The sequence below is a fragment of the Protopterus annectens genome, chromosome 2.part1, assembly GCF_019279795.1.
Source record: "Protopterus annectens isolate FY-2018-M chromosome 2.part1, PAN1.0, whole genome shotgun sequence".
NCBI classification, from domain to species: domain Eukaryota; kingdom Metazoa; phylum Chordata; order Ceratodontiformes; family Protopteridae; genus Protopterus; species Protopterus annectens.
In genome coordinates this window covers 542,296,163-542,320,625 of record NC_056729.1, presented here as the reverse complement: position 1 = coordinate 542,320,625, position 24,463 = coordinate 542,296,163, and the positions used below count along the sequence as shown (strand labels likewise).

The 24,463-nt window shown below is 40.0% G+C and overlaps 1 protein-coding gene across 1 annotated transcript in view; it reads right to left on the bottom strand.

Moving 5' to 3' along the window:
* Positions 1-24,463, bottom strand: part of LOC122794749 (transmembrane emp24 domain-containing protein 11-like) — a 214,640-nt gene that overhangs the window by 21,844 nt on the left and 168,333 nt on the right. The window contains exon 4 of the mRNA XM_044063385.1: positions 22,121-22,267. Within this exon, the coding sequence (XP_043919320.1) occupies positions 22,121-22,267 (147 nt within the window). The remainder of the gene's footprint in view (positions 1-22,120; positions 22,268-24,463) is intronic.

Genomic DNA, 24,463 nt, shown 5'->3' with positions numbered 1-24,463 from the left:
TCACACTATGTTAGCACTGGAGCTGTTGTCAGCATTTTTATTTTTATTTATTTTGTTTTTCTTTCTTTTTTTTGCTCCTAAGAAAGCGTGGGTTTAAGCATTTTATCATGATCATGATGAGTTGTGTTTTCTTTAGCAGGTCAACTAATGGATGTAATACAGTCAACAGATTTATTATGAACTTGATTAATAATGGGATAAATATATTCTTAGAATGGCAACACTATAGAATAGTCTTAAAGTTGTAGTGACTAAATATGTTCACCTTATATACAGACTCAAGCAACTCTGCTTCACTTACCATCACAGGACTGAACAAAGTTCTATTGCATGTTCTATGTTAGGTATTAATATTTGGATTCCAGTTACAATTCTACCTTCTTGGGGCAGGAGGTCGGAATATTTGTAGGCAAATTTGAGGTGTTGAAGACCTGTGTTATTTGATCATTGCAGAGGGTGAATCTTAGTTGCTGATCTACTACGAGTCCAAGCATTTTTTTCTTGAGGTGGTTACAATGAGAATTGGCCTGCTTATAGTGTCTCTTATAACAATATTATGGGATTCTGTAGTCTTTCTGGACAGTGTTGCAGATTTAGTAGAGTTAATGACTAAGACTTTGTTATACAGACAGCTGCTGATTTGGCTGAAGTAATTTTTTAGAAAGGTTTAGAGCTTGGAAAGGGAGGTGGTAGAGTTAAGGATAATTTTGTACCATAGTTAGTGGGCAATTCATGGCTATTGGTCTATCATCAGAGGAAACTCTAGGCTGTTTGGTAATGAGCACTGATGCTATGATACTTTACCTATCTATCTATCTATCTATCTATCTATCTATCTATCTATCTATCTATCTATCTATCTATCTATCTGTCTATGTACTCTATGTGTATATATAATATGTATGTATGCATAGGAAATAATAAATATATTTGATTTCAGTAAAGTTGACATCTGTTTTTGAAAATTGTGTGAGATAGCTACATTAGTGAGTTGGGGTGTATGCCTTTTCCCCAGTATTGTGTAGTCTATCATAGTTAGTAGATATAAATAGCAGGGGTTGTTGGGGGTGCAGTGGGGCTTGCTACCCTGCAAAAAATATATTACTATTAGGAAGAAATCAAGCAGTACTTACTGAAAATAAAGAATTAGCTTGTCAAGAATGATTAAAAGAGGGAAGTCGCATGAATGGCTACTGCCTGGCAATTACTAATGCTGGTCTCACCACAGCTTCACTCTGTTGGGATACAATACTCCTTTCCTTCTTCTCTCACCAGAAGCAAAATGTTAGTACCAGTCTCAAGAACAGAAGCAGGTCACGACCTGTCTGGTGATCCACAGTCTTGTTCCAGATGTTGCAAGCTTGTAGCCTTTTTCTGGTAGATGCCTTGAATAGCAACCAGACCCATCAGGTACGTTAAGCACAGACACTCATCCTCCAACCAGAAAGAATCTGTAATCAATGCACTCTGCTCTTACTCTCACCAGGATCAGAATATAAGCACAGATTCCAAGCTGTCACATACAAAGCAGTTATTAAGCTTTCTGGTGGTCAGCAGTCTCCAGGAAATAATGTAACCGCATTCATGAACCATGACACTTGCTCAACGTTTTCTGGAATTCATTAATTCCAATGCCCTGGACTAACTCATTCTTACCCCCACCAGGGATAGAAACATCTATGACCTGGTCATTACTAGCATGGGCGACTGTTGCTCTACACCAGTAATCAACTCCTCCCTGGTCAGATATGACCACAAGCAAATCACATGGATATCCACATCACACCCTCACCCCCCCCCAAAGGAAACCACTGTACAAAACTTCTCCAAAGCCAATTTTGGGCTTCTAAAAACAGAGGTGGCTAACTTCACGACACCCATGCAAATGGAAAATAGGTGCATGACTGCTGAATCATACACCAATACACTGTATGAGCACATACACAAGTGCATGGAATGGGCCATACCAAACAGAATCAAGACGGTCTCCTCCAAAAAAAGGAAGCCAATCTGGTGGTCCCCCACCATAAACAAACTCTACAACAGAAGGAAAAAACTGTTGCAGAAAAGGGTGAATTCTCAAGACTGGAAAAACTTCCTTGTTAGCCTCAGCAAAAAACTAAGGTCCCTCATCAAATTCTCTAAAGCTAGCTATGACAACAAAATTGATGCAGATTCTAAAGACAACCACAAGGCATGCTGTAGTTATGTCAAGAATCTACATGGCAATACTCAGATCTACTCCGAGTTACAGCACAATGGCAATACATATGCAGAACCAACTGATACTGCCAACATATTGGCCAACAGGTTCAGTGCGAACTTTACCCCCTTTCATCCCCTAAAGGGCCTATCACAATACCTGAGAAATGCCAAGTCCCTATTATCACAGCTACACAGGTACAAAACACACTGTCCAAAGCTAAGAATACAACTTCCATGGGACCTGATAATATCCCTGGCTGTGTTCTACATGAATTACAGAGTGAACTGGCACCACACCTGAGTACCCTGTTCAATCACAGCCTCATTTCAGGCTTTGTTCCTACCGAATGGCACACTGCTACGGTCATCCCACTCCACAAAGGGGCAGCGACTACAGACCCTGGGAACTACTGCCCCATTAGTCTGATGAGTCTGATATGTAAGGCTATGGAGCGCATCATTATGGACCTTATAAATAAGGACATAGGGAATCTCCAAACTCTGGACCCCACGCAGTTTGGGTTTGTGAAAGGTAGATCATGCCTGCTCAACCTGAAAGACTTCTTCTAGTCCGTCAGCAGAGCTGTGGATGAGGGCAAGATAGCTCACACAGCCTACCTAGATCTTGTCAAGGCCTTCGACACCATGCCTCACTCAAGAATCATAGATAGGCTCACTAAACTAAGCATAAACCCCTATGTCATAAGATGGGTTGCCAACTGACTCACTGATAGAACCCACACTGTGAATGTAGTGGACTCCAAATCTGACTACCGACCAGTTACAAGTGGTGTCCCACAGGGATCAGTCCTAGGTCCTCTCCTGTCTGACATTTAATTCTCTGAAGTTCAAGCCAACACAAAGGGACTCTGGCTGACCAAGTTCGCAGATGATTGTAAACTGGGAGCCATTATTGATTCTCCAACTGATGTAGACATTCTACAAAAAGGCCTCACTAACACCAATGACTGATGCCAGAACCATGGCCTCAAGTTCAATGCCAGAAAGTGCATTGTCATTCCCTTTGGGAAAAATTTGGTGCCCATGAACTACCACATAGGCAGTAGTCCACTAAACACCGAAGGTGTGATAAGAGATCTGAGGACACATATTGACAGCAACATCTCCTTTCATAACTACATTGCCACTGTAGTCAGAAAGTCCTTCTATGTGGCACATCTCATTACAAAAGGTTTCTCATCCAAGAAGAAATAGGTCATAATCCCTCTCTACTCATCCCTCATTAGACCTATTATAGAATACAATGCCCCATTTGGTATGTACCTCACTAGACACCCACAACAACTGAAAAGGCCACAAACATACCTCACTAAGAGGATCTTAGGCCTTAGACACATGCCCTATATGGACAGACTCAAAAAAGCAGCTATACTCTGTCTCTTATCGCCTACTTAGAGGCAATGTCTGCTTGACCTACAAAGCCATGTCTGACCCAGAGCTGCTAGATATGCTACACTTCTCAATCCCTCTGTGCCACACGGTCCAGGGACCTAAACCTCATTACCACAATAAACAGAACATGCTGGAGGGACAGGTTCCTAACCCACAGACTTCCCATATTCTGGAAGAAACTTCCCATTCAACTCAAGCAGAGCACTTCACTGGCCCTCTTTAAGAGAAATCTTGACGAGTGGATGGGAAATAGGAAGTTCACCACGGGGATCACTTCAGTGGCCTTGCTTGACAGGGGCACTGGGAACTAACCTTGGGCAGCATGCTGCCAGGGAATCTTCTTGGGCTAGGCTTATATAGGCTCCAGAGCCATTAGCCTACTACACACCTATGAACCTATGAACCTATTTCTAGGGGCAGGTGAAGATATGTTTCAAAATATTTTTTCATTTGTTTGTCGACATTAGTTATGTCACTATTTGGGTATTCCATTGATTATAAGAACACCTATGCAGGTGTGTGTGTGCGTGTGTGTGAGTGTGTGTGTGTGTCTATATATGTATCTATATTTATATAAATATATATATATATATATATATATATATAAATATAAATATCAGTGGTTTGGCAACATGAGCATTTGACAATTAAATGAATTTTGGATGAAAATTCTGACATTTGGAGCTTTTTGATATGTCTAATGCTTGTGGTGTTGCTTTTACTTGCTTAGTGGTTATACTTTAACCTAAAATCAAGGTATGTGAAATAAATGGAGTATTTTAGTTACTTCAGTTACAGGGGAGTGAGTAAGTTATGAAACTAAATTATAGGGTGGGTCATTTAGGGATTAAGAGATTAAGTCTTTGATGTTGTTCTGGAAGTCTTTATTTAGTTGGATTTGTGACTTAACAAAGGGATCCAGGATGCTGGTTAATATTTTGAGGGAATTCCAGAGCTGCTTTGGTGATACAAGGGGAGCTTTTATACAGTAGTTAATGTAGATACAGTTTAGCTATGATAAAGTAATATGTGTGGATCTTTAACAGTATTAATGTGTTATAGTCTGTGCATGGTGATATAATGTAGGTGTGGCATGTCTGTTATGATTGTCTAGTGGGAGTATTAGTGGGTAGAGCAAGTGAAGTAGAAATCTGATTGTGAGAGGGGTTAGTGGCAGTGACAGTAGGACAGGAATGAAGCACTTCACAAATGGAGGTTGGTGGGATATTCGGTGTGTGTGCATGTGGAACCAGTCAGCTTGGTGAAGAGCTCTGCTTCACATTAAAAAAGGGGAGTTCTAATAGCCTTTACCAAATTCAAAATCATGAAAGTGTAGAGTATGTATGTAACGTGGCACCCTGCAAAGTAGGTATACTGTTTAAAATAGACTGTTATCTCCAATGATAGTAGATAGCAGGGTATTAGCTGTGATTTATAAGCTATTAAGGGCAGGTCTAAAACAGGGCTTATTCAATGCAGTGAGCAAACTAAGACCTGCTGGAAATGCTTCATGGCACTGCAGCTCCATTGTTAGATGCCATTGTCCTAAGTAACAAAATGCAAATGCAAAAGAAGGCAAAGGTAGAGCTGCATACAAGAAGAGGGGGTGCTGTAGATAACGACAAAAGGTACTCAATCTTTGGGAATGTGGACAGTCAATGTCCAAAGACCACATGCACAATTAGCACCAGTACTACAATAAAGCAAGTAGGACAGTGAGAATGTGGTCTTTCATTTGAAGTACACTGGAAGAGACATCTGCTAATACAATAGCCAATATGGGACATATACCACCTTTGTTTTACACTAGAATTGATTTATTGTTTTCATACCTCTATGTGCCAAATGCTTGAATGTACATTGCAAGATTAAAGTGGCTGGCATGGCTTAATTAAAAAAAATGGGTGACAGGAAATCTTTTTTTTTTTTTTCATTAGAATGCCTTGTTTTGAACATACAAAATAAATTCAGCTGCACAATGGTGAACTGTAACTTTACGGTGAACTGTAACTTTTTATTTTATTATTAGTTACTGGAAGAACTATATATTATCTAAGAAATTTAGAAATGTTTACTTTTCAGCTGAAAATGAGTAAGAGATGTGATTACCTCTGTCAAATAGCAGAGAAGCTAGTGTTTCCAAAACTTTTCCTTGTGTGCAATAGAGTACATTTTGTCCTGTGTTGTATAATACTGGATGTGTTGCCATATATTGACTTAATGTAAACTACTTGACTGTCATAGATTCTTTTACCCAAGATATATCAGGATAGACTTCTGTCATTATAATCTAGTATTCATATGATGGACTGTGTGGGGAGCTAACATTCTAAATGCACCCATCTGTCTTCATCGGCTGAGTCTCTGGTACCTTTAGCTCTTGGGCCAACAGTTGCTTAATAAATTATTCCAGTTAAGAAACTCTTAATCTGACCTTTCTTGACCTCAAAACAGATGCCAGGTGTCATAACAGGAACTCAGCCTCTGCATTAGGTACTTATTCTCTAACCAAATGCAAAATTGCTGCCCTGTGCAGAACTGAGATATCTGTAAGAACTCCAGCAAGCACTTCTACCTGTTGAATGCACTGTATTATTAGCTTGATTTCATGATGCAATTTGCCTGTCAAGCCATGTATCACCATTCTTGAAGTGAGAAGCATATGATAGATTAACAGATATTACATACTCTAATTCTGTACTGCTGTCACTAATGTGATTAGGGAATAAAATTTCTGGAGCTCAAATCTGCCCCAATTCTACCTAAATAGGTGTTCAGGAAAGTGATTGACCGTAAGAGCTTTCAGTAAATGTGCACTACTGCCTTGGAATTTATCTACTCTTGTCACACCCAAATATATACGTATATATATATATATATATATATATATATATATATATATATATATATATATATATATGTGTGTGTGTGTGTGTGTGTGTCTGCATGTGTGTGCATAATATAAATATATATACATATACATATATAATCTTATTTATTTTTTTGCTGGGAAAGTCCAACTGGGACAGAGCCCATTTTCAGCGAAAGTCTGTGGAGAAACTTTCCAGATGCATGCCTTTGGAATGTGGGAGGAAACTGGAGCACCCACAGGGAAACCCACATGAATGCAGGCAGGACATGCAGATTCAGTACAGAAGGCACCCCAGCCGAGAAACAAATCAGAGATCCTCTTGCTGTGAGGCGGCAACACTAACCGCTGCACCACTGCACCACCTATATATATATATATATATATATATATATATATATATATATATATATATTTCCATGCCCCATATCACACTTCCCGAATAAGGACCAAAACTGCCCCCTGGCTCTCAAAACTAACCAAACAAAAGATCCTCCTCAGAAATAAAATCTGGGCCAAATGGAGAGCCACAAAATACCCATCAGATCACCTCCACTTCAAACAATTAAGAAATGCCACCAAAAAACAAATTCTCCAAGACAAAAAAGAGTATCACCTTCACCTCCAACAAACCCACCAACAAAAACCACAAATATTCTGGTCTGGCATATATAATCTTCTTAAGCCAGGCCACTCTACAACTCCTGCCCCCTCAGGCTTCAACCATGATAATGCCAACCAGATTCCAGATGCCTTTAATAACTACTTTACCAAAGCCATTCTAACCCTAGCTAATACTTTGCCACCTGTCACCTCTTCCCAGTTAGATACCACTAATAATCCATCTCCTACCTTTCATATAAAACCAGTACCCCACATCCTTCATATGCAACCTCCTCTTAAAACTTAAGCCCTGCACCCATTCTGCTGATTGTCTTCCTGCTGAATTCCTGCAAATTGCAGCTAAAGCCATTGCCTATCCCATCTCCATACTTTTAAATAGAACAATCTCAGAAAGCAAAATCCCATCCATATGGAAAGTATCACATATCATCAATCTACACAAAGGTGGCCCATCTACTGAACTTTCCAACTTTCGCCCCATTGCCTTACTCTCTCCAATAGCTAAAATAATGGAGAAATGCATTCACAGTCAACTACTTGACCACCTTCTCCAGAATAACTAACTTGCAAGCTGCCAACATGGTTTTAGACTATTCTATAGCACAACTGCCCTGCTATCCTTCTCTGACACCATAAACAAAAACCGAAACAATAACACATTTTCATCTACACTTTTCATTGACCTTTCAAAGGCCTTCGATATGGTGAATCATAACTTGCTTATTGACATACTAAAGGTCCAATCACTTGATGCACAGGCATTACAATGGTTTAAATCCTATCTGGAAAACAGACACCAAGCCGTACTCTGGAATAATAATCTTTCCACACCACTCCCTGTGAACATAAGAGTACCTCAAGGCTCTATTTTAGGTCATCTTCTCTTCTCTTTATTTATAAATAACCTACACACCACAATTCCACAAGCCACCTGCATACAATATGCAGATGATTCTACCTTAATTTGTTCAGCCAAGTCCATAACCTCTCTCCAGTCAATCACCCAATCTGTATTTAACAGTGCTGAAAACTGGTTCTTGCAACATGGTCTCCTACTGAACCCCAAAAAAACTAAATTATTGCTCTTTGCTCCTACTCTTAAGTCATCTCAACTGTACTTCACTTTAACCTCTAACAATGGTACTAACATATCCCCTGACACTACTACCCATCTACTGGGAGTAACAATTGATAACCACCTTAGCTATGATCACCATATTAACTCTACAATAAAGTCTGTTAACAAAAAACTTGGCACCCTTTACAGAATCAAACCCTTCCTAACCCCTTCTGCCAGGATAACCAAAAAAAAATAATCTACGTTTCTGCAGGGGGGCTTCACCCCCCCTGCACCCCCCACACTCCCCCTACTTTATTATTATCACTCCAAGATCACACTACAGTGGGCATTGCTACCCTCTCTTAAAAAGAGATTGTTAATCTTCATCTATCATAATGCAACATTATTTGGCTCATTAACAGAGTTGGTATTAGAGTAACAATTTGATTGCAGTGTGCCATTAACACAAATTGGGGCATTGTCACTAAAGAGATATCTATAACCCCACCAAGTAAATATTGTGAGTGCACAAAAGTCCTCTTCTGTTGGTTCCTCCTTGGAACTGAGAGCTAAGGTTCAGAAGCTCTTTGAACGGACTTATTCTTCGGCACCAGTTACATTGGCGCCTTCAGCACTGGCACAAATGTCGGCACCGGCTTCTTTAGTTTCTACATCCCTTCTGCACTGCAACAGAGTATACCCCCCACCGATACTGTGCTGAAAATTGATCCTGTTTATGCACCCAGGACAAAGTATTCCCTTTCCATTTCATATATATAGGTATATAGGTTCATACTAGGCTAACTGCCCTTGTGAGCCATTTTAAGCCCTAATTATTATCCCCGAGATTCAAACACAACTACCTTTTGTGTTTGTAAGGCAAACACCTTAACCATTAGGCCATCCTCCCAACCCTTTGACCCCTTCTTTGGTCAACCTCCCAGTCCCTTTATAGAAAGGCCAAAATTTCCCTCTGGATTGTCTGTTTGCTCCTCTAGGAGTCTCACTGAAGTTGATGTGGTGAGATTGGTGAACCAGCTCCTCACAGCGAAGGAGTCTTCTGCTTCCTCCCAACCCCCTCTCCTTCCTGGTTCAAGGATGTTTTCTCCCAGGACTCCTCCAGTTCTTCCTCCTCTGACCTCCTTGGAGGCTTTAAAGCTCCCCACTCCAACCACTCAGGTTCCTATTGCTCTGGCAATGGCAGTCGCCTTGCCTTTGGTTCTGGACTTGGCTGTGACTTCTTCGGTTCCTTTGGAACCAATGGATTCCCAAAATCATGGTTCTGCTCTCAGGACCAAGAGGTTTGAGTTGACTCATGTATTTTATTTAAAGTCATCCTTATCACTTGGGACTCTGGTGGTTGGGGGTCCTTCTTCAGCTCCAGCTTTGTGGGTGGGTCTCTTGGGGCGGGGTATTCCGAGTTCATCTTTCTCGGTTATGGGCTCCCATTCCTCCTTGGGGGGGGAGCCTGCTTTCCAGGCTATGGAGATGGCATTGGCCACTACAGGCTCTCAGGTGGCTCCCACTGTATCGGAGTTTCATCCACTGACCCCTTCTTACCAGTGGCTTTCACCAACATCTGCCCCTGAACAGCGAGCTTCAAGATTGCAAGATATCCTGGCTGAGGGCCAGCCTTCTTCTGAGACCTCATCAGACATTACCACTGAGGAGCTTCCTTGGAAGAAAGTGTGTAAGAGGAATCACCTGACTCCCTTGAAGAGTCCATCACTGAGGACACTGATTTTGATGATGGAGAGGGTTCCTCCAGTCACTCCTGGAAGAAGTCTCCTTTGGAGACATTCTTGAGATCCTTAAACAGAGGGGTAACTGGAATCCCAAAGACCCTACCTCTGAGGAGTCTGTGTACTTGCAAGTCTTTGGTTCTCACCCATCTACATCCTGGGTGATCCCTCCCATTGATGATTTTATTAAACTGATCACTCAGCAGGCTTGGAAATCTCCTGATTCCATAGACACGATTCCATGGAGACAAGATAAAATCCTTTTTGCACCTGAGGACCAGCAACATTGGGCTAAATGGTTAGGAGTAGATTCCATGGTGGTAACGGTGGCCACCAGTAAGGAACTGGCTGAGGAAAGTTCCTCTGTTCATCCCCCTAACTGAGAGTCTAGAGCACTGGACAGATTTGAAAAGCAGGTTTATGGATCATTGACCTTCACCTTAAGGTCCTTGAATTTCCTGGGACACTTCACTAGGCTCCGGAGGGATCTGACAAAGGAACTATTGAACACCCTAGCAGGAAAAATGCGGCCTCTCAGCTACCATGGAGTCTACTTCTAACTCATCTATGAGGGTCATTTGAATTGCTATTGCCTATATGCACCGGTGTGAGTTTGTGGAGCTATTCAGGTCTTCCTTCATCAATACGTCCTTTGATGGATCTTCTTTATTTGGCTCCACAGTTATAGAAACGCTAGCCAGGTGTGAGAAGGATAGGAAGACCCTGTCTGCTGTGGGCATACATTTTTTTGCTCCCAAATGATCCTATTCTAGGAATCAGAGGAGTGGGAAGATGTGGTTCAAAAAGTCCCAAGGGCCTTTCCAGGACACACGTGGTGGAAGCTCCCCTTAGGGCAGGGTGGGGATCTCTAATGGAAGACACTGTCCCAGAGGCAGAGGTGGCCCTCAGAATCAGGGTTCCAGAGACTCTTTCTCTGGCCAGCCCTACCAGCACTCCTGAAAGGGGACTTGATTGCTTACCTCTGAAAGTGGTCAGGGGAAGATTTTACTCTGCATGCAAAAGCTTAGCCACAGATAACCACAGATGTTTGGGTTCAGAGAACTATTGCCAGCTGTTATTCTATCCCATTTACCCTTTATCCCACATCTCTAAAAAGTCTTCCTGATGCTCCACCCAATCAGAGAGATCAAGCAGCCTTAGAAATCCAAATGCTGCTAGAAAAAAGAGTCATCCAAGAATTCCCACCAGACCAGATAGGATCTTGATTTTACTCAAGGTTCTTTTTAGTGCCAAAAAAGACAGGAGACTGGAGACCTATACTGGATCTCAACTTTCTAAACAAATTTATTCAACAGTCCAAATATCAGATGGTCACTGTCACTCTCAGTCTTCGTGGGTTCTTTTCAAGCAACTTTATTTCATACAAACACATCACTATAGAAGTTTACTGACGTTAACTTAAGTAACATATACAAACTAACAACTGTGATCATGCATGCTCTCACTTTGGCTGCTCTTACAAAATGGCACTAGGGATCGCACATGTCTGGAATTTATACATGCACATACAGCCTTGACATGCTTCTTAAAAATACAGCACATTTTACTTGCATTCTGATCTACATCCTCCCTCTTTGAGAAATACAATGCCATGGGTCTATTTAGCATGCAGAAATCACAGGTAATTCTTTGTCATGCATTGCACAATACTAAGCACGCACACACACATACACACACACATATATATATATATATATATATATATATATATATATATATATATATATATACACATACAAGCAAGTCCATGTGGCTGCGTATTTCACACTAGGCTTTGATACTCCTCCATATCGTGTGGCATAAAACTGGGAATTAGATTTAGCAATTAGAACTGTCTCTGCAAAATATTTGACATGTGGAATGTCTGCAACATTTTCTGGAATGGAATCAGAATTTTGAACACATTCTGGTATGGAAACAGTGTCTAATTCACTCTTAGATTTGAAGTCTGCATCAGAGAAACAATGTTGTGATGGCGGTGATTATTCTGGTACAGGAAGAAGATGTCTGTAGTTCCTCCTATATTCCACACCCTTAGAGTCTACCAGGTAGGATCTTGGCATAGCACAGATGCCTGTAATCTGTCCAATTTGATCAAAACCTTTTGTTGTCTGGATTTGTACCATCTCTCCTTCACTCAATGGACGAAGTAATCTGCTCGATCTGTCATAACTAAATTTTCTGGATATTATGCTTCTTAACCAATTGAGCCTTGATGGTTTGATTGTTCTTAGGTTTAGGCTTCAATAAACTGGAAGTAATGGGTAGCATAGTTCTAGTTTCCCTGGAAAGTAGACTTTGAGCAGTTGAGCCAAGAATATCATCATGGGGTATGTTTCTGAGATTAAACAAATTCAAGAACACATCAGTATCGTCAGACTTTGACCTTTCAAGTAACTGATTTGCACTCTGTACTGCATGCTCAGCTAGACTGTTTGACTGTGGATATTCAGGACTGCTAGTAACATGTACAAAGTCCCATTCTTTTGCAAATTTCTGAAACAACTGACTAGTAAATTGAGCATGATTGTCAGAAACAACTTTGTGTGGACTACCATGAACTGAGAAATGATGTTTCAACTTAGTAATTACAGCAGTGGAATTTAGGCTAGGTAGGAGATCAATCTCAAACCAGTTCGAATAAGAGTCTACCAAAACCAAGTAGTGTTGATTGTTCCACTTAAAGATATCAGCTGCAACTGTTGACCAAGGTAGTTCAGGAACTGGACTTAGCTGAAGTGGTTCTCTTTGCAAATGTGGTCTAGTACTATTGCGTATTGAACATGAAGAAAGTACTTTATCAATGTCTTTTGGTAATGAAGGCCAAAATACTAATTATGTCACTCTTCTCTTAGTGGATGCCATACCTCTCAACCTCTCAGTGTAAGAAATCTGGACAAAGCCAGAAAGAATGGGGGGGACAAAGGCCCAAAAAATAGGAACAGAGTTTAAATATTGCTCCTACGAACTTAGAAAGTTGCTAGAACAACAGGTTTTGCATTATTATTTATTTTCTGAAGAATATAAAGTCTGAAACCCAAATGTCTGTAATTAATTAGTATTATTTAGTGACTTCAATTTTCAATGATTTGCCAGAAAAAACACAAATTTTACGAGGAGCAGACCACAAATATGAAGCAAAAATCTGAACATTCTGCGAAAATCTGTACATTTGAAAGGTATGGTGGATGCAGATCCTGGGTGACTACGATGCAAAATCTAGATATATTCTTGCTTTAAGGAAGCAGGAACAACAATTTTAGGACCTTTGAAAATAATCCCATCTTCCATCAACAATGCATCTCTGTAAGGAAAATAGGTTTGCACTTCAGTTGGTACACTAGATTGCTTTGACGGTCTTCCAACATTAATGTAGTGATTAAGCTTCTGCAAAACTGGATCAGTCTGAGTATGATCTCTCAACTCATTAAGTCTAGCGGTAGGAAAATTACGTGCTGACATCACATCAAAGTCAAAATTCTTTGCATCAAGCTGTTCTGTCATATTTCTGGGCAATCTGGATAAGGTATCAGCCAGATAGAGCAATTTTCCTTTTGTGTAGACAATTTTGAAATTGAACTTTTTTTGAAATTGTACTTTTGCAATTTGAGCATCATTCTTTGTAATCTCGCTGGAGTAGAATGCATAGGCTTCTCAAATTGCAACTAGAGGTTGGTGGTCAATTTCAATCTGAACAGCTCAACCATGAATATAGTCATGAAACTTAGAACATGCAAATACTATTGCCAAAAGCTCTTTCTCAATCTGAGCATACTGCATCTCAATTTGGGTTAGTGTTCTAGTTGAATAGGCTACTGGTCTGCCTTCTTGAAGTATAACTGTGCCAAGACCAAATGTTGAAGCATCACAGGAAAGAGTAACTGGTTTGTTCATATCATAGTATCTTAAGGTAGGTGGGGTGGCAATTTTCTGCTTAAGTTCTTCAAATGCCTTCTGGTGCTGTTCCAACCATGACCATGCAACATTTCTGCATGTTAGCTCTCTTAAAGGTGCTGTCAACTCACTGAAGTCTGGTATAAACTTGCCTAATTTTACCATGCCTAGAAAACGTTGTAGAGCTTGTACATTGTCTGGTGCTGACATCTCAAGAATAGCTGCTTGCTTGATCGGGTCTGGTCTCAAGCCTGTACTTGTGAACAAATGAACTAAGTATGTAACTTCTGGAAGACCGAATTTGCACTTCAGAGGATTGAGCTTCAAGTTTATTTCACATGCTCTAGCTAGAACTTTCTTGAGGTTTCTGTCATGCTCTGCTTCACCATTGCCTCCAACCAATAAATCATCTACTATTATGGCACAAGGATAACCCAGTAAAATGTGTTCCATTGCACGCGGAAAGACTTCCCTTGCAAAATGTATTCCAAATGGTATCCTTAGGAATCTGTATCTGCCAAATGGAGTACCAAAAGTAGTTAGAAATGAAGATTTGCGATCAAGCATCACTTGTCAAAATGAACTCTTTGCATCCAAGACAGAGAAAAAAGTGGCATTCGGTATTAAGACTGTGACCTCTTCAACTGTGTGCATTGGATGATATGGGCTCTTTAATGCTTTGTTCAGACCTCTTGGGTTAATACATATTCTGATTTCATTTGAGCCTTTTTTGTGAGCTGCTACCATGGACGACACCTATTCAGTTGGTTCTGTGACTGGACAAATCATACCTTGCTGCATTATTTTATCCAACTGAATCTTAACTTTATTCTGCATAGCTATCAGAACTTTTCTTGCTGGTCTGACTATGGGAGTGACCTCTGGGTCTAACTTCATGAAATACACAACTGGAAGTTTGCCTAACTTGTCATCGAAAACATCAGCACACTCTGAGAAAATGGCTTCAGAAAAATTAGAACTTGGAAATGCACTTACATGATGGACTTCTTTAGCAAAAGAAATCAGATTCCTTCTTAAACTATCTCTGAAACCCAATAAAGATTGCACTGGTCATCGGACTACATAGAATAACAAGTTGTAACAGTTTTCGGCCAAATAACATGAAAGCATCACTGAACCTTCGGTTTGAATTTCTTCACCTCCATAAGCAACAAGTATCTCACTACTGGCTACATTGAGTTGTTCATTAGTTCTCACTTTAGCAAAAGTGTCTGCTGATATACCATTACTCTTTGAACAAGTGTCTACTTTAAGCTCTGTGGATTTTGCATTAACCTGGACAGTACAAAACACTTTGCTTCTTGTTAATAAATTCACTGCAGTAACTCTTTCATCAAGCAATGATACACCATCTACATAGAAAGTTGTCTGCTTCAGCTCTACTTGATCAACTTGCTTCTTTGTGTGACTTTTCTTTACAACTGTGTGAGGCTGACTTGATTTACAAAACTTTTGAAAATGGCTCAATTTTTTACACTTGTAACATTGCTGACCAAATGCTAAGCACTTCTTTTAGACTTTTGATTTGTACCACAATTGCGACAGTTAACAATAAAGCTAGACTTGGGTTTTGCTGATTCATGCGTGTACTGCACTGAGCTGGAGCATGCTCCTTTCTTAGAACTTACTGGAAAGTTACGTGTCTTCCCTGCAAACTTTGTAGCTGCCATGTGCTTGGGCCTGCTTTTGTTTGCCATGTATTGCAACAACCTACATTTGCTCTGGAGCCAACTGAAACCATGCTCTTGTCACTTGCAAGCATACTTATAGGTTCAAAAGTTCATAGGATGATACTAGGCTATTGGCCTGGAGGCCCTTAAAAGCCTAGCCAAGAATTTTGCTAATGTTCCCTCAAAGTCACCGTCTGTTTTCCCTGTCCAGCAGGGACACAGGTGGGATCCCTGGGGTGTATTTTCTGTTTCCCATCCAGTCATCCAGGTTGCTCTTAAAGAGGGCTAGAGAGGGACTCTGCTTGACATGGAGAGGCAGTCTATTCCACAAATGGGGAGTCTTTGGGACAAAAATCTATCCCACCAACATTTGCACATTTGTCTGTCACCTCATGAATTCGACACATCTCTATGGCTTTGCTCATCGTTAAATCACTGACATGAAGTAACATCTTTCTCACAGAAGCACTGTTAATACCACACAGAAGCCTGTCCTTTATCAGCTCATCTTTTAAGTCACCAAACTGACACATCTTAGCTTTGCTTCTCAGGTCAGTTATACAAGCTGCAAATGTTTCCCCCTGGTTTCTGATCTCTCATGTAAAACAAATGCCTCTGTAATGTAATATTTCTCTGAACTTGCGTTTCAAACACTCTGGGTCTTCTCTTGATTCAGCCTGTACAACAATATGACAGTTTTAACCTTCTCCTTCATATACTGCAGGTACATACACAAATGAATGCACTCTTTTTATGGCCTCTGACCAGCTAGGTTTAGCAAAATGAATGCTCTGGTGCGTGCATCTCTATCTGCATAAGCTGCTTGTATAAAAATATTGTACTCTTGATCAAATATTCTCCAATATTCTGCAATATTCTGATCAAATACAAGTGGTAGGGCTTTTGAAATCCGTCTGCCATATTAACACATACCAGTGAAGGGGTTTGCAAATAAGCACAAACATGCACTCATGCTCATATGCCAGAAACGTATGCTAGTATCTGAAACTTTGTCCAATGCCTGTGTGCTTCTGAATTTATACCTTTTGGGCTTTTCAAAATAATGCTAATGAACAAACTTGTAATACCTTTGAATAATTGGCTTTGTGAAATAAACTTCTCAGATGCTATGCTGAAGTAATTTATCATCATTTTGCTAAAGTTTTATCATCATTTTAAGAAACATCTCAAACAACTTTACGATGAGTGTGAAATAACTCTCAGGCACTGTAATACTCTTGTAATATCGTTTTGCAATAAATCACTTTTTATCAGTGTAAGAAACATATCAAATAACTGCACAATGTAAAAACAACTGGACCTCTCTTGCCCAAAACTCAATAACATTTCGAAGTAGTTGCACTTTGCAAATAACTGCATACAGCATACTGAAATGTCCCCAAAATAGCGGTACCTTGTTAGGCAACTCTTTACAGTGCAAGAAACACTCTGTAATGGTGGAACTTTACAAATAGACATACCCAGCATAAGAAACTTTTTCGAAATGGCTATACTTTGACTGCATCTCATGAAACAGTTGCACTTTGCACACAATAAACTCTTTAAAATACATGCACAGTAATAAGCACACGCTGTAAGCACTTTTACACACTTTTAGATACTTTGAATAAATTTTGTTATGCCCTTGATACAATACAAAGGCATACTTATGGCAAAACATAGCACTTTGCCAAAACACATGCAGTCACCTTGCTTTATTTTTGCTTAATGTGCCCTTTTTACCCTTATTGTATTTGTTTTGTTAATTTAAGCCCTTTTCATGCCCAGCATACTTTTCTTGTGCTTGTTTTACTTTAAACATGCCCAGTTTTGCTTTAAACATACTCATTTTACTTTAAAATGGTTGTTTTATTTTAAATATACTCATTTTGCATTAAACATGCTTGTTTTATCTTTAAAAATGTATTTTTAGCCAACAAACTTTTTGTGCCTTCCGATTGCTCAATAATGTGGTTTGTGCCCTTGTAATGCCCCGTTTGGCCTCATCTATCAAATAAACAGTTTGTGCTACTTCTCATTACCTTTGATTCTTTTCTGGCTCATCTTGTGCTTGTTTCTCTTATTTTTACCTTCAGTGTCTTCTCTGCACCTCATGGCTCTGGATCTTACTCTCTTCGACTCTCTTCGATCCTGGTTCTGACACCATGTCACTCTCCTACTTTGGCCACAAGAGAAGAGTCTCTGTGGGGTTTGTTCAAGCAGCTTTATTTTATACAAATACATCACTATTGAAGTTTACTGATGTTAACTTAAGTAAGATATACAAACCAACAACTGTGATCATGCATGCTCTCACTCTGGCTGCTCTTACAAAATGGCACTAAGGATTGCACGTGTCTGGAATTCATACATGCATGTACAGCCTTCTTAAAGCTTCTTAAAGATACAGCACACTTCACTTACATTCTGATCTACAGTCACGGTTCAATCTATACTTCCCTTTTTAGAGGAAAATGATTGGATGTGCTCTATAGATTTTGAAGACAGGTATGACCACATAAAAATGGACAAATGCTTCAGAAGGTTTCTCCACTTTTGGCTAGGAGCCAGTCAATTTCAGTTCAGGGTGTTGCCCTTTAGTCTCACCACAGTCACCAGGGTGTTCACCAAATCTATGACAGCACTAATAGCTTACCTGAGACTGCATGGATTCCGGGTGTTTCCATATCTAGATGATTGGCTCATCACTGTTTCCACCAGGGATCTACTGCTTTAAGCAACAGAGTCATTCTGCATTTATTCGTGAGCTTGGGCATTACAGTCAATCAAACAAAATCTCAGCTAAGCCCTTCTCAAGATATAGAATTCATAGAAGCTCATCTGAACACCTTCTCTTGTGTAGTCTCCTTTCCTCAGCACAGATTACAGAAGATAAAATCCCATGTACATCCTATTCTATGCAAAAACAAAAGTTCCAGCACTACTAGTCCTTTAAGCGTTGGGTTCCATGGCAACAACCATCACTCTAGTCCCATTAGTGAGGTTCCACATGCAGCTACTACAATGGCTTCTAGCTTCACAATGGTCTCTTCTAACCCATCCGATGAACTACCTCATACTAATCACCAATTGCTGCAAAAAAGACCTATCTTGGTGGATGGAATCTGAAGAAATCCTATTAGGCCATCCATTTGTCCCTCCAAAACCCAAGGCCCTAGTGTCCATAAATGCCTCCCAGATGGGGTGAAGGGACATTATCTGGGAAGAACAGTCCAAGCCACATGGTCCTTAATAGACGCCAATCTGCATATCAATGTCCTGGAGTTGAGGGCAATGCTGTTAGCGTTGCAAGCCTTTCAATCTAACCTCCTCTTAGGAACCATTGCAATCCAATCAGACAATATGTCTCTAGTCTTGTACATCAACAAACAAGGGAGAACCAAGTCCTACCCCCTGTGTCAAGAAGCCCTCAGAGTTTGGCAATGCGCTATTTCCTCCAACCACTTTCTGATAGTAATGCACATCCCTGGCAGTTCAAATGTGGTAGCATACCAACTGAGCTGATGAATTCTACTGCCTCACGAGTGGTCTGTCAATCCTGAGATAGCGTGGAGGATTTTTCATCACTGGGGCGAGCCTTGCTGCGGCCTTTTTGCATCACCCCAAAACAAAAAGTGCAGAAGCTACTTTTCCCTAATCCCCCCTCAGGGGGAGTCACCAAGAGATGCTCTTCTCCTCAGTTGGCCGTGGGTCTCCTCTATGCCTTTCCCCCTTCCCTTTAAGTCACTCTTTCTCAAGAAAGCAGCCAGGTTGAGAAGCAAAGTGATCCTCATTGCACCCTATTGGCCTCGACAAATTTGGTTCCCCTTCCTATGGCCTCATGTAGTTCACTGTCCATGGATTCTGAACACAGTTCCAGACCTGCTGTCTCACCCTCAGGGACTGGTGCACCCCAACCTTCAAACTTTCAAGCTGACAGCTTGGTTCCTCCAGTTCCGGTAGTAATCAGGCATAATGATATACCTACCCCAGTGCGGAAAATTCTGCTGGCTTCCCATAGACCATCCACCAGGAAACTCTACCTTACTAAGTGGAAGAGATTTCAACCTGGGCTTATGATAATGATCTCAATCCTATCTCCGCGCCTTTGGAAAATGTTCTAGAATTCTTAGCCATTCATTCTGACCAAGGGGCTTCCGCCTCCACAGTTAAAGTCCAATTAGCTGCCATTTCTAACTTCCATAATGGTTTCGAGGACATACCTCTAATTTAACATAGACTATGTAGTGTCCCTCAAAGGAACCCTGTGTTTAAAGCTTTCATTTAAAGACCATCTACCCCCATGGGACCTGACCATTGTTCTTCAGTCTCTAGTGTTTACTCCCTTTGAGCCAGCAGCAACATACAACGTAAAGTTGTTTTCATGGAAAATGCTTTTCCTCATAGCTATAACTTCCGCAAGATGAGTTTTTGAGATGCAGAATTTATGCTCAAAATCATCTTACTTAATTTTCCACAAGAATAGAATTTCACTCAGAACCAGTCCATCCTTTCTTCCAAAGTTAGTCTCAGAGTCCAACATTAATCAAACCATAGACTTGCCTGTTTTCTTCCCCAATTTTTCCAACAAAGGCGAATATTGCCTAAATGTGCTAGATGTTCACAGACAATTACATTTCTATCTCAACAGAACTAAAGAATTTAGAAAATCAGAACAAGTTGCTTGTATCCTTTTCCGGCCCAACTTTAGGGAAATATGTTTCCAAAGTTACCTTGCCAAAATGGCTAAGAGATTGTATTACTTGCATATATAATAAAAAGAATCTAAAAGTTAACTGCGCCTGTGAGAGCGCATTCTACCAGATCAATGACCACTTCAGCTGTTTTCCATTCCAAGGCTTCCATGAATGAAATATGTGCAGCAGCAACATGGGCTACTCCACATACCTTGGTCACTCATTACAAATTGGATCTGGTCTGTAGGGGAAGAGCTTCCTTTGGTTCTATGATTTTCAGGAATATCCTTCCAGGGCCATCCAGGATCTAAAGTAGCTGGGGACTCTGTCCCAGGAGTCAAGAATAGATGAAAACTGACAACATCAGATAAAGTAGTTAGGTTCTTACCATAATGTTTCATCTGTGTTGTTAATCTTCATCTATTCTTGGCATCTCACTCTCCTTCCCCCTCCTGAGAATTCCTGGAGGAGTGAACACTTGTCCTGGGTGCCGTGTTAGGGTTCACCTTGGACATGGCTTCTTCATATTTGCTTATGGTTCTTCTGGCTACTTATAAGTCTGCAAATTCGATCTGCCGTGAATTGGAGAGGGGCATTGAAGGTAGAGTATTAGCTCGAGAGATTTTTGGCTGGTGCAAGCTGTATAACGGCCAGACCAGTTCCAAGGATTGGAATCAAGTACCCAAGAGTCAAGAATAGATGAAGATCAACAACACAGATGGATCGTTATGGTAAGAACATAACTTCTTTTTTTAGTAGTACATTCCATAGGGGTTAGAGATATTTCAAAAACATTTCTTTTTAAACATACTGCAGAATGCTCAGACAGTTCTGTTCAGTGATGATGCAATCCAGCTTATTAAGCAAGCAGTGAGTGAACAACCATAAAACTTTCATGTAATTAAAAGTAAATAGTTATGTATTCTACATATTTTAATGAAATACACAACTATTTATATTTTAAATATAAGACAACATGTACCACTTGCAAGGTCATTGACTATGAATGGTTAAGACTTGACCCTAGAATCAGTTCCATATCTTTGTCATCTGTGTTAAAGCTGAGACCCATTCAAAAAGTTACTATTAATATGCAACTGTTTGCTGCTACCCAAGTTTTAAGTTTTAGCTGATGGCACTTTATTTTTGTATCTCTTTCAAGGAGTACATATTCAAATATGTAACCTTGTATAAATTTTTTATACTCTGTGTGAAAATCCTTAGGGTTATGCTTTTCCCAGAAATCATTTTTATTACATGGGTCTACTTTAGATAAACGAAAACGCAATCTCTTGAACGCTCATATGAGCAAATAATCATAACATCGGAAGTGGTATTTTGGGATTGCAGTACAGTGAAGAGTGGGATATTTGTCCTTTCCTCACTGTAGTGCGACCTCGGAGGCTGGGGGTGTGGGGGGCTCTGCCCCCCACAATACAAATTTCAGTGTTATGATTATTCACTCATATGAGCGTTTGAGAGATTGTGTTTTCGTTTATCTGACATAGACCCTATTACATCTGGTACCTGAGCTGTAAAGCATACCACTGCTCTATCAAATGGGGAGTGCTCAGTGGCTAAGGAAAAAACAACTGTGCCATCCATCACCTGCCTGACAATGTTAATTTAATATATTTTCTTCACTATGGCATCACTTGCCAGATGTTACGATGACAGTTAAATGCCAAAATCTATTTTTTTTTTCTTGGCTGGTTGAAAATCTTCATGTCTGATTCTTACAAATATGACAGATATTCAAAGATGTTAATTGGCTAAAGACAGAAAGGAAGAGACGTAAGATAAACTCTTTAATACTCCTCTAATCCCTATATCTCCCACTTACGCAATTGGTCAATATTAGTTCTCCTTTATATCTATCTATGAAAGAACTCAGAAATACTTACTCTTTGGTAGTTCTGCTCTTTGCCTATGTGCTGAATTTGTTCTGTAAGATGTTGGACTCTAAGCTTAACTTCATTTACTTTATCATTGGCTTCAGCAAGAGAGTCATCAAGGGAATGTTCTCCAACTTGTATGTCCATGTGGAGACGCTAATAAAAAATGCAAATGCCATATAATCATTTTGGTGGCAAGTAATATGTCACATCTACCATTATATGAGAAGGCTTTTAAGAAAGACACTATACACTTGATAGAAATCAGATTATACCTAAAAGACAAACAATGACAACAATTGGTATATTACAGATAATTGCTTTGATTTATGGTATCATGCACTAGATATGATAGATCAGGCAGAATATCATAAGTGATATCATAGATATGATTCATATCACATTCCATCTTACAAAGTACTGTTATATGTAGTGAAGCTTCCTGAACATTTCTGACCAATAATCCATTCGTTTTGGAATGCAATGTGTAGCAATATATATATATATATATATATATATATATATATATATATATATAGAGAGAGAGAGAGAGAGCTATATATATATATATATATATATATATATATATATATATATATGGGTCACTGTTGAATTATCGAAAACACAATCCATCGAATTGTGTTTCTGATAATTCAGTTTAGCGAAAGGGCATCTTGTCGAAAGTGCAAACTATTGACTATGCACTTTTGCTAAACCCAAAATAACCACAACCCCCCCCCAAAAAAAACATTAAACATTGTTATACAGGGGGCAAGCCCCCCTGCACCCCCCACAACCCCCTACTTTATTATTCTCACTCTGAGATCACACTACAGTGGGGAAAAGGAAATATTCCCTTATCCCCACTGTAGTACGATGTCAGCAATAGTTCCATTAGTTGTAAATCAACAGTATACATTGATTTACAACTAACGATGCATGCAGACTGCATGCTTTCTTTGTGTTTTCTATTTAGCGAAAGTGCATTTCGACAAAATGTACTTTCACTAAATTGTGATTGCCGAAACACAAATTTGCTAATTTGTCTTTCGACAATCTAACAAGGACCCATATATATATATATATATATATATATATATATATATATATATATATATCTATACTGGAACACTCCATATAATCAAACGTTTGGAATCTTGAATGTGTTTAACACCGGCAGAACTGATTGAAACTCATTTAACCACTTCTGTCGGTGCTAAGTCCGTATAAGATTGTGCTCAGTGGGGATCAGGGAAATTGCCCTTTCCCCACTGTAGAATGATCTCTGAGTTGGTATATATAATTAGCATGGGGGTGAGGGGCACAACCCAACACATGGGGGTGCAGGGGGGCTTGGCTTCCTACAAAAATATAAGTGTTTTCTTTTTTAACTGTTTTGGCTTTCAGTCTTTTGGGATCGATCATTAGCCATTAAAGATCCGTGTACTTCGATATTTAGAAGTACATCCATACATATATATAAAACCCATCTCCCTCCCAATACATCTTATCTCCCTTCCTTACCCTAACTTACTCACTTTGAGCACACCCTTTATACTCCACTGCAGACTGTACTCCACCATCCACTTTTAATAGCTAATTAGTCTAGCACTTTACCAGACATCTTGTAGCAATTATTGTAACACACAAAAGTGCTACCAGCACTAAACGTTCTACAAGGAAACAGCTCCAGTACTTATTATTAATGCCCACCCTCCAGGCATGTCTAAAGATCAGTTCCCTGTACTTTTTCCTATTAATCTGGTGAACTTTGGCATCCTGAGGCAATATAGTCTCTATCTCATGTACACTGACAACCCTCTCCTCTTACCTCCCAACACTCAGACTTGTGAGAGATACACTTATATATCCAAATTGGAAGCCACGCACTCTCCAGCCAAGAATGGAAGACCTGGCCAAGAGGAGAACATCAGCACTGGCACCACACCACATGGAACACATAGTCCTCCAGAACACACACCAGCGCTGCCTTCACATAAAAACACAAATCACACACCCACCTTTGCAGAGGCTCTCAATAAAAATCTACTCAAACAGCAGAGACCTCCAAGGCAGAAATGCACTCGACCACCACAACACTAATTATGAGACACATAACTCTCCTAAACAGTGGGCCACTCAACCAAAGCCCCTAAGGCAAAACAGCATGCCCAACACACTAGTCATAGGTGACTCAGTAGTGAGGCACACTGATGTCCTACTCACTAGGTTGAATAAGGAGAAAGTAATAGTCAGCTGCCTGTCAGGTATCAGGATCCGCACTCAGGACCCTCAACAACAAGTACAAATATGACTCTGTCATTGTACATGTGGGTGTGAATGATCTGAGAC